The 17,442-nt window shown below is 48.4% G+C and overlaps 1 protein-coding gene across 5 annotated transcripts in view; it reads left to right on the top strand.

The window, feature by feature from the left end:
* The window catches only part of ATXN2L (ataxin 2 like), a 531,841-nt gene that overhangs the window by 266,514 nt on the left and 247,885 nt on the right, over positions 1 to 17,442 (top strand). For all 5 annotated transcript variants that reach the window (XM_069243921.1, XM_069243920.1, XM_069243923.1 and 2 more), the window contains 4 exons: positions 149 to 213; positions 13,896 to 14,173; positions 14,562 to 14,631; positions 14,881 to 15,021. In XM_069243921.1, the coding sequence (XP_069100022.1) occupies positions 149 to 213; positions 13,896 to 14,173; positions 14,562 to 14,631; positions 14,881 to 15,021 (554 nt within the window). The remainder of the gene's footprint in view (positions 1 to 148; positions 214 to 13,895; positions 14,174 to 14,561; positions 14,632 to 14,880; positions 15,022 to 17,442) is intronic.

The raw sequence follows: 17,442 nt of genomic DNA on the forward strand, positions 1-17,442 counted from the left end.
TAGTATGCTGGACTTTACTCTGTCTACAAGGAAGACTTTCAAAGCACAGCACCCTTAGGAAGCACTGTTGAAGATGCTCTCTCTTGATTATGTAATTCTTTCCTATGTCATTAGGTTAGCTGATAGTCTCCTTTACTTCCTCTTACAGGGTTGCAAATTGACCAAAAGAGGAACCAGCTAGAGGAGCTGAGGAAGTTTGGAGCAGATTTCAGGGTAAGTTGTGCCTCAGTTTATTTGTGTTCTTGATTGTACCTTGGCTCATAAATTATTTTCAAATTAAAGTCGCAGTGTGCTGTAGATTTGGTAATCTATCCACAGGAAGAGATTTAGTGATTGGTGAGTAATGAAAATGTATGAGGGTCAAACTAAGGGAACCCCGTAATGTACACCTAATTTTACAACCTGTAAGGAAATGCCTCCTTGGCATGGTTGCCCCCTGACTTTTTGCCTTTGCTGATGCTATGTTTACAATTGAAAGTGTGCTGAGGCCTGCTAACCAGGCCCCAGCACCAGTGTTCTTTCCCTAACCTGTACTTTTGTATCCACAATTGGCAGACCCTGGCATCCAGATAAGTCCCTTGTAACTGGTACTTCTAGTACCAAGGGCCCTGATGCCAAGGAAGGTCTCCAAGGGCTGCAGCATGTCTTGTGCCACCCTGGAGACCTCTCACTCAGCACAGACACACTGCTTGCCAGCTTGTGTGTGCTAGTGAGGACAAAACGAGTAAGTCGACATGGCACTCCCCTCAGGGTGCCATGCCAGCCTCTCACTGCCTATGCAGTATAGGTAAGACACCCCTCTAGCAGGCCTTACAGCCCTAAGGCAGGGTGCACTATACCATAGGTGAGGGTACCAGTGCATGAGCATGGTACCCCTACAGTGTCTAAATAAAACCTTAGACATTGTAAGTGCAGGGTAGCCATAAGAGTATATGGTCTGGGAGTCTGTCAAACACGAACTCCACAGCACCATAAAGGCTACACTGAAAACTGGGAAGTTTGGTATCAAACTTCTCAGCACAATAAATGCACACTGATGCCAGTGTACATTTTATTGTAAAATACACCACAGAGGGCACCTTAGAGGTGCCCCCTGAAACTTAACCGACTATCTGTGTAGGCTGACTAGTTTTAGCAGCCTGCCACAAACCGAGACATGTTGCTGGCCCCATGGGGAGAGTGCCTTTGTCACTCTGAGGCCAGTAACAAAGCCTGCACTGGGTGGAGATGCTAACACCTCTCCCAGGCAGGAATTGTCACACCTGGCGGTGAGCCTCAAAGGCTCGCCTCCTTTGTGCCAACCCAGCAGGACACTCCAGCTAGTGGAGTTGCCCGCCCCCTCCGGCCAGGCCCCACTTTTGGCGGCAAGGCCGGAGAAAATAATGAGAATAACAAGGAGGAGTCACTGGCCAGTCAGGACAGCCCCTAAGGTGTCCTGAGCTGAGGTGACTCTAACTTTTAGAAATCCTCCATCTTGCAGATGGAGGATTCCCCCAATAGGGTTAGGATTGTGACCCCCTCCCCTTGGGAGGAGGCACAAAGAGGGTGTACCCACCCTCAGGGCTAGTAGCCATTGGCTACTAACCCCCCAGACCTAAACACGCCCTTAAATTTAGTATTTAAGGGCTACCCTGAACCCTAGAAAATTAGATTCCTGCAACTACAAGAAGAAGGACTGCCTAGCTGAAAACCCCTGCAGCGGAAGACCAGAAGACGACAACTGCCTTGGCTCCAGAAACTCACCGGCCTGTCTCCTGCCTTCCAAAGATCCTGCTCCAGCGACGCCTTCCAAAGGGACCAGCGACCTCGACATCCTCTGAGGACTGCCCCTGCTTCGAAAAGACAAGAAACTCCCGAGGACAGCGGACCTGCTCCAAGAAAAGCTGCAACTTCGTTTCCAGCAGCTTTAAAGAACCCTGCAAGCTCCCCGCAAGAAGCGTGGGACTTGCAACACTGCACCCGGCGACCCCGACTCGGCTGGTGGCGATCCAACACCTCAGGAGGGACCCCAGGACTACTCTGATACTGTGAGTACCAAAACCTGTCCCCCCTGAGCCCCCCACAGTGCCGCCTGCAGAGGGAATCCCGAGGCTTCCCCTGACCGCGACTCTTTGAACCTAAAGTCCCGACGCCTGGGAGAGACCCTGCACCCGCAGCCCCCAGGACCTGAAGGACCGGACTTTCACTGGAGAAGTGACCCCCAGGAGTCCCTCTCCCTTGCCCAAGTGGAGGTTTCCCCGAGGAATCCCCCCCTTGCCTGCCTGCAGCGCTGAAGAGATCCCGAGATCTCTCATAGACTAACATTGAAAACCCGACGCTTGTTTCTACACTGCACCCGGCCGCCCCCGCGCTGCTGAGGGTGAAATTTCTGTGTGGACTTGTGTCCCCCCCGGTGCCCTACAAAACCCCTCTGGTCTGCCCTCCGAAGACGCGGGTACTTACCTGCAAGCAGACCGGAACCGGGGCACCCCCTTCTCTCCATTCTAGCCTATGTGTTTTGGGCACCACTTTGAACTCTGCACCTGACCGGCCCTGAGCTGCTGGTGTGGTGACTTTGGGGTTGCTCTGAACCCCCAACGGTGGGCTACCTTGGACCAAGAACTGAACCCTGTAAGTGTCCTACTTACCTGGTAAAACTAACAAAAACTTACCTCCCCCAGGAACTGTGAAAATTGCACTAAGTGTCCACTTTTAAAACAGCTATTTGTCAATAACTCGAAAAGTATACATGCAATTTTTATGATTTGAAGTTCCTAAAGTACTTACCTGCAATACCTTTCGAACAAGATATTACATGTTAAATTTGAACCTGTGGTTCTTAAAATAAACTAAGAAAAGATATTTTTCTATACACAAACCTATTGGCTGGATTTGTCTCTGAGTGTGTGTACCTCATTTATTGTCTATGTGTATGTACAACAAATGCTTAACACTACTCCTTGGATAAGCCTACTGCTCGACCACACTACCACAAAATAGAGCATTAGTATTATCTCTTTTTACCACTATTTTACCTCTAAGGGGAACCCTTGGACTCTGTGCATGCTATTCCTTACTTTGAAATAGCACATACAGAGCCAACTTCCTACACAACCTTTTCCAGGTTGTGTTTTTTTTTTTCCCTTTGTTAATTGATCAGAGTCCTATGAAAAATGTAGTGGTAGTGTGGCCGAGCAGTAGGCTTATCAAAGGAGTAGTGTTAAGCATTTGTTGTACACACACAAGCAATAAATGAGGAACACACACTCAGAGACAATTACAGGCCAATAGGTTTTTGTATAGAAAAATATTTTTTCTTTAGTTTAAGAACCACAGGTTCAAGATTTACATGTAATACTTCAAATGAAAGGTATTTCAGGTAGGCACTTCAGGAACTTTGAATTAGCAAAATAGCATATACAGTTTACACATAAATCACATATAGCTATTTTAAAACTAGACACAGTGCAATTTTCAACAGTTCCTGGGGAGAGTAAGAATTAGTTTTTGCAGGTAAGTAAACCACCTACGGGGTCCAAGTTTGGGTGCAAGGTAGCCCACCGTTGGGGGTTCAGAGCAACCCCAAAGTTACCACACCAGCAGCTCAGGGCCAGTCAGGTGCAGAGGTCATAGTGGTGCCCAAAACGCATAGGCTTCAATGGAGAAGGGGGTGCCCCGGTTCCAGTCTGCCAGCAGCTAAGTACCCGTGTGTTCGGAGAGCAGACCAGGGGGGTTTTGTAGGGCACCGGGGGGGGACACAAGTCAGCACAAAGTACACCCTCAGCGGCACGGGGCGGCCGGGTGCAGTGTGCAAACAAGCGTCTGGTTTGTAATAGAAAGCAATGGGAGACCAAGGGGTCTCTTCAGCGATGCAGGCAATGGGGGGCTCCTCTGGGTAGCCACCACCTGGGCATGGAGAAGGCCACCTGGGTGTCACTCCTGCACTGGAGTTTGGATCCTTCAGGTCCTGGGGGCTGCGGGTGCAGTGTCCCTACCAGGCATCGGGTTCTTAGAAGAAGGCAGTCGCGGTCAGGGGGAGCCTCGATTCCCTCGGCAGGCGTCGCTGTGGGGGCTCACGGTCTCGCAGTCGCCGGGGAGTCCTCCCTGAAGTGATTGTTCTCCACAAGTCGAGCCTGGGGCGTTGGGTGCAGAGTGGCAAGTCTCACGCTTCCAGCGGGAAACACGAGTTGTTTCAAAGTTGCTTCTTTGTTGCAAAGTTGCAGTCTTTGGTGAACAGAGCCGCTGTCCTCGGGAGTTCTTGGTCCTTCTAGATGCAGGGCAGTCCTCTGAGGCTTCAGAGGTCGCTGGTCCCTGGGGAAAGCGTCGCTGGAGCAGTGTCTTTAGAAGTGGGGAAACAGGCCGGTAAAGCTGGGGCCAAAGCAGTTGGTGTCTCCGTCTTCTCTGCAGGGTTTTTCAGCTTAGTAGTCCTCCTCTTCGTAGGTTGCAGGAATCTGAGTTCCTAGGTTCTGGGGAGCCCTTAAATACTAAATTTAAGGGTGTGTTTAGGTCTGGGGGGTTAGTAGCCAATGGCTTCTAGCCCTGAGGGTGGCTACACCCTCTTTGTGCCTCCTCCCGAGGGAGGGGGGCACATTCCTATCCCTGTTGGGGGAATCCTCCATCTGCAAGATGGAGGATTTCTAAAAGTCAGTCACCTCAGCTCAGGACACCTTAGGGGCTGTCCTGACTGGCCAGTGACTCCTCTTTGTTTTTCTCATTATCTCCTCCGGCCTTGCTGCCAAAAGTGGGGGCGGGCAACTCTACTAGCTGGAGTGCCCTGGGGTGCTGTAACAAAGGGGGTGAGCCTTTGAGGCTCACCACCAGGTGTTACAGTTCCTGCAGGGGGAGGTGATAAGCATCTCCACCCAGTACAGGCTTTGGAACTAGCCACAGAGTGACAAAGGCACTCTCCCCATGTGGCCAGCAACATGTCTGGTGTGTGGCAGGCTGCTAAAACCAGTCAGCCTACACGGGTAGTCGGTTAAGGTTTCAGGGGGCACCTCTAAGGTGCCCTCTGGGGTGTATGTTACAATAGAATGTACACTGGCAGCAGTGTGCATTTATTGTGCTGAGATGTTTGATACCAAACTTCACAGTTTTCAGTGTAGCCATTATGGTGCTGTGGAGTTCGTGCATGACAGACTCCCAGACTATATAGTCTTTTGGCTACCCTGCACTTACAATGCTTAAGGTTTTGCTTAGACACTGTAGGGGCATAGTGCTCATGCACTTATTCCCTCACCTATGGTATAGTGCACCCTGCCTTAAGGCTGTAAGGCCTGCTAGAGGGGGGTGACTTATCTATACCTGTAGGCAGTGTGAGCTTGGCATGGCACCCTGAGGGGAGTGCCATGTTGACTTGGTCTTTTTGTTCTCACCAGCACACACAAGCTGGCAAGCAGTGTGTCTGTGCTGAGTGAGGGGTCCCCAGGGTGGCATAAGATATGCTGCAGCCCTTAGAGACCTTGCTTGGCATCAGGGCCCTTGGTACCAGGGGTACCAGTTACAAGGGACTTACCTGGATGCCAGGGTGTGCCAATTGTGGAACCAAAAGTACAGGTTAGGGAAAGAACACTGGTGCTGGGGCCTGGTTAGCAGGCCTCAGCACACTTTCAAATCATAACTTGGCATCAGCAAAGGCAAAAAGTCAGGGGGTAACCATGCCAAGGAGGCATTTCCTTACACTGATGGCTCCAGATCATTTCCTAGCAGACATTCTACTGGAATTGCAGAGGAGTCCACCACCTGTTTCAGGCCAGTGACCCTTCCACATTCTAAAGTTACCATTGCCATGGGATGGACTTTAGTCTGATTGTCAGCATTGATGACTTAATGTCTGTCCAGCCAGATATTGTCCTGGGAAAACCAGTTTCTCTCGTAGGGGATTTCCATGTATAGTCAGAAGCGTTGAATATTCCCTTCCTGCCTGCAGGTACCCCGGAGCACTTTTTCCAATATAACTTCTTAAGTGTCCTTGCTCGCTGTAGGAAGTTGGCTCTGTATGTGCTATTTCAAAGTAAGGAATAGCATGCACAGAGTCCAAGGGTTCCCCTTAGAGCATTAGTATTATCTCTTTTTACCACTATTTTACCTCTATTTTGTGGTAGTGTGGTCGAGCAGTAGGCTTATCCGAGGAGTAGTGTTAAGCATTTGTTGTACATACACATAGACAATAAATGAGGTACACACACTCAGAGACAAATCCAGCCAATAGGTTTTGTTATAGAAAAATATATTTTCTTAGTTTATTTTAAGAACCACAGGTTCAAATTTAACATGTAATATCTTGTTTGAAAGGTATTGCAGGTAAGTACATTAGGAACTTTGAATCATTTCAATTGCATGTATACTTTTCAAGTTATTCACAAATAGCTACTTTAAAAGTGGACACTTAGTGCAATTTTCACAGTTCCTGGGGGAGGTAAGTTTTTGTTAGTTTTACCAGGTAAGTAAGACACTTACAGGGTTCGGTTCTTGGTCCAAGGTAGCCCACCGTTGGGGGTTCAGAGCAACCCCAAAGTCACCACACCAGCAGCTCAGGGCCGGTCAGGTGCAGAGTTCAAAGTGGTGCCCAAAACGCATAGGCTAGAAGGGAGAGATGGGGGTGCCCCGGTTCCGGTCTGCTTGCAGGTAAGTACCCGCGTCTTCGGAGGGCAGACCAGGGGGGTTTTGTAGGGCACCGGGGGGGACACAAGCCCACACAGAAATTTCACCCTCAGCGGCGCGGGGGCGGCCGGGTGCAGTGTAGAAACAAGCGTCGGGTTTTCAATGTTAGTCTATGAGAGATCAAGGGATCTCTTCAGCGCTGCAGGCAGGCAAGGGGGGGCTTCCTCGGGGAAACGTCCACTTGGGCAAGGGAGAGGGACTCCTGGGGGTCACTTCTCCAGTGAAAGTCCGGTCCTTCAGGTCCTGGGGGCTGCGGGTGCAGGGTCTTTTCCAGGCGTCGGGACTTAGGTTTCAGAGAGTCGCGGTCAGGGGAAGCCTCGGGATTCCCTCTGCAGGCGGCGCTGTGGGGGCTCAGGGGGGACAGGTTTTGGTACTCACAGTCGTAGAGTAGTCCGGGGGTCCTCCCTGAGGTGTTGGTTCTCCACCAGCCGAGTCGGGGTCGCCGGGTGCAGTGTTGCAAGTCTCACGCTTCTTGCGGGGAGTTGCAGGGTTCTTTAAAGCTGCTTCTTGAAACAAAGTTGCAGTCTTTTTGGAGCAGGTCCGCTGTCCTCGGGAGTTTCTTGTCGTCGTCGATGCAGGGCAGTCCTCAGAGGATTCAGAGGTCGCTGGTCCCTTTGGAAGGCGTCGCTGGAGCAGAGTTCTTTGGAAGGCAGGAGACAGGCCGGTGAGTTTCTGGAGCCAAGGCAGTTGTTGTCTTCTGGTCTTCCTCTGCAGGGGTTTTCAGCTGGGCAGTCCTTCTTGTTGTTGCAGGAATCTAATTTTCTAGGGTTCAGGGTAGCCCTTAAATACTAAATTTAAGGGCGTGTTTAGGTCTGGGGGGTTAGTAGCCAATGGCTACTAGCCCTGAGGGTGGGTACACCCTCTTTGTGCCTCCTCCCAAGGGGAGGGGGTCACAATCCTAACCCTATTGGGGGAATCCTCCATCTGCAAGATGGAGGATTTCTAAAAGTTAGTCACCTCAGCTCAGGACACCTTAGGGGCTGTCCTGACTGGCCAGTGACTCCTCCTTGTTGCTTTCTTTGTTCCCTCCAGCCTTGCCGCCAAAAGTGGGGGGCGTGGCCGGAGGGGGCGGGCAACTCCACTAAGCTGGAGTGCCCTGCTGGGCTGTGACAAAGGGGTGAGCCTTTGAGGCTCACCGCCAGGTGTTACAGCTCCTGCCTGGGGGAGGTGTTAGCATCTCCACCCAGTGCAGGCTTTGTTACTGGCCTCAGAGTGACAAAGGCACTCTCCCCATGGGGCCAGCAACATGTCTCTAGTGTGGCAGGCTGGTGGAACTAGTCAGCCTACACAGACAGTCGGTTAAGTTTCAGGGGGCACCTCTAAGGTGTCCTCTGGGGTGTATTTTACAATAAAATGTACACTGGCATCAGTGTGCATTTATTGTGCTGAGAAGTTTGATACCAAACTTCCCAGTTTTCAGTGTAGCCATTATGGTGCTGTGGAGTTCGTGTTTGACAAACTCCCAGACCATATACTCTTATGGCTACCCTGCACTTACAATGTCTAAGGTTTTGTTTAGACACTGTAGGGGTACCATGCTCATGCACTGGTACCCTCACCTATGGTATAGTGCACCCTGCCTTAGGGCTGTAAGGCCTGCTAGAGGGGTGACTGACCTATACTTGCATAGGCAGTGAGAGGCTGGCATGGCACCCTGAGGGGAGTGCCATGTCGACTTACTCGTTTTGTTCTCACTAGCACACACAAGCTGGCAAGCAGTGTGTCTGTGCTGAGTGAGAGGTCTCCAGGGTGGCATAAGACATGCTGCAGCCCTTAGAGACCTTCCTTGGCATCAGGGCCCTTGGTACTAGAAGTACCAGTTACAAGGGACTTATCTGGATGCCAGGGTCTGCCAATTGTGGATACAAAAGTACAGGTTAGGGAAAGAACACTGGTGCTGGGGCCTGGTTAGCAGGCCTCAGCACACTTTCAATTGTAAACATAGCATCAGCAAAGGCAAAAAGTCAGGGGGCAACCATGCCAAGGAGGCATTTCCTTACACTCGCCTTATGTCAGAAAGGCCTGCCAAATCACTTAAGAATGTTCCTATGCAGCCTATTGGAAAGGCTACAGTGTTCAAACTTCATCCAGCTTATTTTGGAGATAAATGCATTTAAATGCCTGAACAAATGAATATTTTTCCAGAAACATTCCTTCACAAACCTTTATTATATTAGAAAACCCCTATGAAGGAGTGCAGAGCAGTGTAGTCCATAGGCTGCCATTAGTAATGAAGAAAAAGGAGACCATGCCTTTAAGAGCAGCCAGTCCTCCAGTATCCCATCATGCCTAGAGACAGGCAGTTATCTCAGTTCTTTTTTCCGGCTCCTGCTGACAGGACCATGGAGCATTGAGCTTGAACTATTTAGGTTATTTTCTTCAAAAATAGAGAAAAACTTTGAGTAAAAAACAACTTTACTTGACGTCTTTTGACTTTCTCTCTTGGATTTTGAATTTTTCTGACAAGAATTGCAGCATTTTTACACAAAAAATGCCTTCATTATTCGACAAATGTCCAAAATGTAGCAGAAAAAAGGCCAGAACAGACCGTCACGAGGTCTGCATCATTTGTCTGCTGTCTTCACGCATACCTGCCTCCTGTAACATCTGCAAGACATTTTCTAGGGGCACACTGCGTGACAGAAGATTTGCCTTCAAGGGAGAGCAGAGAGAGGACGCCATGGAGCCAGTGGGGCTTCTGAGTGAGGGGGAAGGTCAGTCTTCCACCAGAGCTCATACCTCAGCCTCCAGTGGACGTGGAAGGTCTGAGAGGTGTTCCTCAGGTAGAAAACTCTTTCGGTCCCGGTTGACGTCGAGAGGCGGTACGGTGCCGACATGCTCACCGTCTAAGTCCGGCTCGACGTCGTATAGGCGTCGCCGTTCGACGTCAAGGCACCGGGGGGGGAGCATCACCAATTGCCTGGTAGAGTGGCAAAGAATTACAACAGACGCTTGGGTCTTAAACATTGTACAGAATGGATATTGTCTCAGGTTTTCCACACCGCCTCCAACCATTCCGCCAAAACCCTCCACTGCACACCCTGACATCTTAAAGGCAGAAATTTCCATCCTCCTCGAAAAGAGAGCAGTGGAATCGGTTCCCTTCAACCAACGGAGGAAGGGCATTTACTCCAAATACTTTCTCATCCCAACTCTGGCTACTCACAGGGTCGCAGTGGCCGGGGAGTCCTCCCTGTAGTGTTGGTTCTCCGCAGGTCTAGCCGGAGGCGTCGGGTGCAGAGTGGAAAGTCTTGCGCTTCTGGCGGGAAACGTGTGGTCTTTCAAAGTTGCTTCTTTGTCGCAAAGTTGCAGTTTCGTTGGAACTGGGCCGCTGTCCATGGGAGTTCTTAGTCCTTTTAGATGCAGGGTAGTCCTCTGATGCTTCAGAGGTCGCTGGACCCCGGGGGACGTGTTGCTGTTGCAGTTTTTCTTGAAGTGGGGAGACAGGCCGGTAGGGCTGGGGCAAAAGCAGTTGGTGTCTCCAACTCTGCAGGGCTTCAGGTCAGCAGTCCTCCTTCGTCTTCAGGTTGCAGGAATCTATCTTGCTTGGTTCTGGGGGCCCCTAAATACTAAATTTAGGGTTGTGTTTAGGTCTGGGGGGTTAGTAGCCAATGGCTACTAGCCCTGATGGTGGCTACACCCTCTTTGTGCCTCCTCCCTGAGGGGAGGGGGGCACATCCCTAATCCTATTGGGGGAATCCTCCATCTGCAAGATGGATGATTTCTAAAAGTCAGTCACCTCAGCTCAGGACACCTTAGGGGTTGTCCTGACTGGCCAGTGACTCCTCCTTGTTTTTCTCATTATCTCCTCTGGCCTTGCCGCCAAAAGTGGGGGCAGTGGCCGGAGGGGCGGGCATCTCCACTAGCTGGGATGCCATCTGGCGCTGTAACAAAGGGGGTGAGCCTTTGAGGCTCACTGCCAGGTGTTACAGTTCCTGCAGGGGGGGGGGTGAGAAGCACCTCCACCCAGTACAGGCTTTGTTCCTGGGCACAGAGTGACAAAGGCACTCTCCCCATGTGGCCAGCAACATGTCTGGTGTGTGGCAGGCTGGCAAAACTAGTCAGACCACACTGGAAGTCATGTATGTTTTCAGGGGGCATCTCTAAGATGCCCTCTGGGTGTATTTTACAATAAAGTGCACACCGGCATCAGTGTGCATTTATTGTGCTGAGAAGTTTGATACCAAACTTCCCAGTTTTCAGTGTAGCTATTATGGTGCTGTGGAGTTAGTGTTTGACAGACCCCCAGACCATATACTCTTTATGGCTACCCTGCACTTACAATGTCTAAGGTTTTGCTTAGACACTGTAGGGGCATAGTGCTCATGCAGATATGCCCTCGCCTGTGGTATAGTGCACCCTGCCTTAGGGCTGTAAGGCCTGCTAGAAGGGTGACTTACTTATGCCACAGGCAGTGTGAGGTGGGCATGACACTCTGAGGGGAGTGCCATGTCGACTTAGTCATTTTCTCCCCACCGGCACACACAAGCTGTGAGGCAGTGTGCATGTGCTGAGTGAGGGGTCCCCAGGGTGTCATAATACATGCTGCAGCCCTAAGAGCTTCCCTGTCCACAGGGCCCTTCGTAACAGGTATACCATTTACAAGGGACTGATATTACTGCCAGGGCTGTGCTAATTTTGGGAACGAAGGTACAGATTAGGGAAAGAACACTGGTGCTGGTGCCTGGTAAGCAGGGTCCCAGCACGCTTTCAATCATAACTAGCGTCAACAAAAAGCAAAAGGTTAGGGGGCAACCATGACACCAGTGGCATTTTCTTACAGGGGTCCACCCGAATGCCAGTTGTAGGATGTATGAAGTATCAGAACAACTATATTTGGAGGCAAGAGCACAATTACTGGGGTCTTGGTCTGCAGAATCCCAGTGAAAACAATCTAAGGACACTGACATCATGCAAAAGTGGAGGTAACCCTGCCATGAAGAGTGGAGTTTGCTACAGCCCCCTCGACTGCATCGCTTACACAACTTCCTTGATCTTCTTCACTGTCCTTTCACGTGCATCAGGACCACTTCCTTATGAACCCACAGCAAAGGATAAACATGCTTAAAACTGAGTGACTGCTTCACCTGTGAAGTAACTGTTTCTGAGGATCTTGATGATCTCCCTGTCTGGCTCCCTTTTGGAGTTGGTCTCCCCAAGTAACTTTAATATACTACAGTACAAGTAGACAAACGTTTTTTTGGTTCGAAAGTTTGTAAGTGCCAAATTTGCTCAGTTAGCCAGTGCTTGTTCCTGGTTAAGTAAAAAGTGCATAATTGCAGTACCTCGTTAAAACCTATAGCTCAGGAATCCTCTTGTCGACCTTTTTCTTTGTGTCTGAAAGTACATAAAAATGCAGTCTGCTTGGTGTTGCTGTTTTTTTTTATTTTATTTTTTTAACTATCAGTTATTTTTTCTTAGAATGTTTTGTTGAAATACTTTATACGTGTTCCTTTGATTAAGCCTTGCTACTTAAAGCAACAGCTATCCAAAATTGAGCTAAGGGGTTTGACAAGCGAAACCTACGTGTTTTTAAGGCGATATGTAAGTGTATTGTGAGGTTGCACCACCATACCAATTAATTTACCCCATTGTTTTCATATGACACATGGCCTAAAACTGAGGTGTTCCTGTGTCAAAGGCAACAATAGCAGATGGATGGGGCATGGATTTTAAACGCATTAGGCAGTGTGGTGGTGTCCTTCAATCGGAAATTGACGGTGCATCCAAGGCACAAGAAAAAAAAAACATGGACTTTTGGCCACTAGGTATAATGTATTCATGGCAAGCAACATGGCCATTAGTGCATTCATTCACATACAAAAAAAATCAGCTACATGGCTACTCATTTAAAGAGGGAAATGCAAGTGAGACAAAGTTCTAAAACATTTAATTGCTACTGCTGACCCTTCACCGTTGTGTAGAAATTGGTTTCTGCTCCATATTCAATGCAAAGTATGTGAATCTAGAAGAGAATCTACTTCAAGAGAAACAATTTAGTTGCCTATAGCAATAGATTCAACATGTGATGTTCCCACCTCTCTGCTGAAGAAACTAATTTACAAATATACATTTCAAGATGTGTAATAGCAGCAGCAAAAACAGTCTAAAGATAGAAAATAGATATTTTGGCATTATCAGCCAAAGTTTGATGGCATAATGTTGCTGCATGACTTCTTTACTTACCATTCAAGAAAAGGAATAAAAATGATAACATTTGAAGCCTAACTATTAGACGGTGGAATAATGCACAAAATGTAAATCAAGATGAGATTTATCCTCCACAACTATCATTGTAGATGGGTAACCTGTTTCTTCAGTTTTTGAGTCGATTTGTCAGATAGCCGCCTGATATTTATTGCATTTCTCCTCCCATCAGTATTTTCCCCGATAAGCAGCATGCAGGATGGTCGCAATTTGAAGGGAAGCGCTTGAAAGTTTTCTGTTCTGATGTGCAGTATCTTTATTGAGCCTCCTTTATAAATTGATAAAGTAATGCTTCTTATAATGTATCTGCATGAGTGAATGTATTTCTTTCTACAAATTACGTACGTTTCGTAATGTTAAATTTGTTTGGTTTGATAACTTACACAGATTCCTTAAGTCATCCTCGATTCCCTGTTGGGGCTGGTCTTGGTGTTAGTAGGATACTTTTTATTGGTTCCTCTCGTTTTTCTGTTGGAATGCTGAGTAAGTGTTGGAGTGCGGTGTTAACAGCTGTAGTAGTGCTAATCATAAGTTCTTCTTGATTAAAACGCAGTATTTCCAGTCTCAGCGTTTAATTAGTGGCTTTGCAACATCACCTGGTGCTGGTGAAGTAGTGCTGCTGTGAAGGAAATCTGCCTTTAGTGTCTAAGTACATGGTTCATATCCTGTTTAATTTAAAAATTGTTATTGAAGGTAAGTAAGTTGTTGCTTACTCCAAGTTGTTATATATTCAAATAAGACCCTGCTGTTTCCATGGAGGAGGATAGTACAAAATTCGTAGGTCAGTTTTCTTAGGCTTTGCTTAATACTGTGAGGGATAATACTATCTGAAGATGGCCTTATATTTGGGACATGTTTGGATTAGGAGGATATCTTCATGTTACTTTGACCCGGCCACCAGTCAACCCCCTGTTTTTATTTGTAAATTAAATGTATTGTAGTCTAAGCTTAATTACTATATGGCAAAAATATGACAAGTAATTGACTTTAGGATTTCTCCAAGCCGCAAAACAGTTGTATATAAGAACTATGGCTTATATCTACAGCTCCATTCCAGCAGTGCTTCGGAGGCTGACATTCAAACCTTCGTGCCCAAGGTCCAGGATAGCATGGAGATTAAAGTACAGCCTGCAGACAGCACACGCTGTGAGGCTGTAGTGGAACCAGAACATGCTGAGGTGCAAAGTAGCAGTGCCAGCATCGAGATCATTTCCATCCCAAAAGAGGACAAGGGAATGTGCCAGGAATCAGAGTGTCTGACCCAGACAAGCAGTCCTCCGAGGAAAGCGGAGTCTGAAATCAAGGATGATGAACCACCCATGGAGTAAGTATGAACTTCAGTAGTGGGACTAGTCAGGGTAGTTATCTTTGACCAGCATCTCCCAGAGCTGGACTCAGTCTGATTAAACAAAGATAGTTATTTACGGAGAACATAACTAGTCGTACAGTTGACAAATTATTGACATAGATTCGGAGGGTTATTCTAGGGTCATAATCTGCCTAAGCTCTCGTGTTCCTCATCAATGGAGGAAGAATGTTAAGGCGGCTAGCGGCAGTTTCAATGCTGGCATGTTTTTGTACGCTTACAGGAGTTTGCATGGGGTGCTGTATGTAAAGGGGAGGGAGCACAAACTGAACATTCTTACCTGCAAACTGTAGTTTCTTCAGCTGTTTGCTTAATTTTTTAAAGAAGTGTCTTTTCTTTGTTTAAGTTCTGTGAAGAAGTTTACTCTGAACCCTAACGCAAAGGAATTCAACCCCTCAAAACCTCTCTTGACTGTGGTGAGCATTCCTAGCAGATTTGTGTGTGCTCTAATTCTTCGGCCCTTTTATTTATTGTTGTTCATGATTTGTGCTTGTGATTACATTTTTCAATGTGCATGAGCAACTTAGCACTCAGCTGCATTCTCTTTTCACATAGGAATAATGTCTGTGACTGTGACTTTGTATCCATTTGGCCTCTTTCAGCCTCTTTAATGGGCTGTTTTGCTGTCCCAGCAGGCTCTTTATCCGATATTTATATTTTTTCAGAACAAAGCAACAAGCACGCCGACCTCCCCTGGTCCCCGGAGTCACTCAGCTACTATCCCTGTGTTGCCAACTGGGCAGGGTGCAATGTACAGCCCCTATATTTCTTACCTGCCACCTCTCCATATGAGCCAAGCTGTACAGGTAAGACTGCAGCCTGTTTTCTTACTCTCTAGTAGAAATAATGCCCCTGAATTCCCTTCTTAACTCTGTCTTCACGTTGCTATGATCTGTCTCTTTGCATAATCTCGCCAGAACCTCCTTCCACCTTTCTTAACTGCTCCATGGTACTCCAACCCTAGACTGTTGAGCACTTTCTCAAACACACTACTTCCTACACACTTACCACATAGAGCTTTACGTTCAGATTTGTGTAGGAAGTTGTCTCTGAGATAGTATATACAAAGTGAGAGATAGTGTGCACAGTCCAAGGGTTCCCCTTAGAGGTTGATAGTGGCAGTAGGCTTATCAGAGGGTAGTGTTAAGCATTTGTTGTACACACACAGGCAATAAATGAACACACACTCAGAATTACTCCAGACCAATAGTTTTTCTGTGTAGAAAAATATATTTTCTTAATTTATTTTGGAACCACAAGATTTGAGGTAAGTACATAAAAGGCAAGGTACTTCACACAGGTAAGTATAGAACTTTGATTTAAAACAGTAGTGCACACAATTTTGGTTAAAATGGCAATAAGTTATTTTAAAAGTTTGGCTAGGTTTCTCAGGTAAGTAAAGCACTCACACAGTCAGTCTTCTTGGCGCATAGGCAGCCCACCGTTGGGGGTTCAAGGCAACCTTAGTCACGCACCAGCAACACAGGGTCGGTCAGGTGCAGAGCGCAAAGTAGGGCCCAGAACACACAGGTGTGCCTATGGAGAACAGGGGTGCTCTGGTCTTAGTCTGCTTACAGGGAAGTACCTGCGTCTTCGGGGAGCAGACCATGGGGGTTTTGTAGAGGTTGGGGGGTGGGGGGGGGTTGGGGGTTGGGGAGGGGGTGGGGGAGGGGAGGAAGGGGCACAAGCCCACAAAACACCCTCAGTGGCACAGGGCGGCCGGGTGCTGTAGGCTAAGTAGCTGTTGGGATTTGCTATTGAAAGCAATGGAGGGACCCGGGGGCCACTTAGGCGATGCAGGCAGGGCACAGGGGGGCTTCTTGGGCCAGCCACCGACTGGGCTAGGAAGTGGGCGGTCAGGGGGAACCTTTGGCTCCTCTCTGCAGGTGTCGCTGTGGTCGTGCACAGGGTTCGAATCTGGGTACCCACGTCATCTCAGTCACCTGGAAGTCCTCTCTGCAGTGTTGGTTCTCTGGAGCTCGAGCCAGGGGCGTCAAGTGCAGAGTGAGAAGTCTCACGTTTCCGGCGGGAAGAAAGTTCTTTGAAAGTTGTCTTTGTTGCAAAGTTGTTGCCGATTTTGAACAGTGACGCTGTTTTTGAGTTTCTTGGTCCTTCGGGTTCAGGGCAGTCCTCTGTGTCCTCAGAGGTCACTGGTCCTTGTCGGATGTGTCGCTTTGCAGGTTCTTTGAGTCTGGAGACAGGCTGGTATGGCTGGGGCCAAGTCAGTTGGTGTCTCCTTCATCGTCTGCGGGGCTTTCAGGTCAGCAGTCCTTATTGTTGTAGGTTGCAGGAATCTGATTTCCTGGGTTCTGCGTCTCCCCTAAATACTGAATTTAGGGGTGTGTTTAGGTCAGGAGGGCAGTAGCCAATGGCTACTGTCCTGGAGAGTGGCTACACCCTCCTTGTGCCTCCTCCCTGAGGGGAGTGGGGCACATCCCTATTCCTATTTCAGGAATCCTCCAAACTCAATATGGAGGATTTCTAAATGCAGGGGTCACCTCAGCTCAGGGCACCTTAGGGGCTGTCCTGACTGGTCGGTGGTGACTCCTTGTTTTCCTCATTATCCTCACCTGCCTTGCCGCCAAAAGTGGGGCAGTGGCCGGAGGGGCGGGCTTCTCCACTAGCTGGGATTCCCTTTGGCGCTGTAACAAACGGGGTGAGTCTTTGAGGCTCACCGCCAGGTGTTAAAGTTCCTGCAGGGGGAGGTGAGAAGCACCTCCACCCAGTACAGGCTTTGTTCCTAGGCACAGATTGATAAAGGCACTCACCCCATGTGGCCAGAAACTTGTCTGGTTGTGGCAGGCTGGCAGAACCTGGTCAACCTAGGACTAGGAGTCGGACTGGTATTCAGGGGGCACCTTTAAGATGCCCTCTGGGTGTATTTTACAATAAATCTCACACTGGCATCAGTGATCATTTATTGTGCTGAGAAGTTTGATGCCAAACTTTCCAGATTTCAGTGTAGCCATTATGGAACTGTGGAGTTCGTGTTTGACAAACTCCTAGACCATATACTCTTATGACTACCCTGCACTTATAATGTCTAAGGTTTTGCTTAGACACTGTAGGGGCATAGTGCTCATGCACATATGCACTCACCTGTGGTATAGTGCACCCTGCCTTAGGGCTGTAAGGCCTGCTAGAGGGGTGACTTATCTATGCCATAGGCAGTGTGAGGTGGGCATGGCACTCTGACGGGAGTGCCATGTCGACTGTCATTTTCTCCC

This window comes from Pleurodeles waltl, chromosome 7 (genome assembly GCF_031143425.1).
Source record: "Pleurodeles waltl isolate 20211129_DDA chromosome 7, aPleWal1.hap1.20221129, whole genome shotgun sequence".
In the NCBI taxonomy this organism is placed as follows: Eukaryota; Metazoa; Chordata; class Amphibia; order Caudata; family Salamandridae; genus Pleurodeles; species Pleurodeles waltl.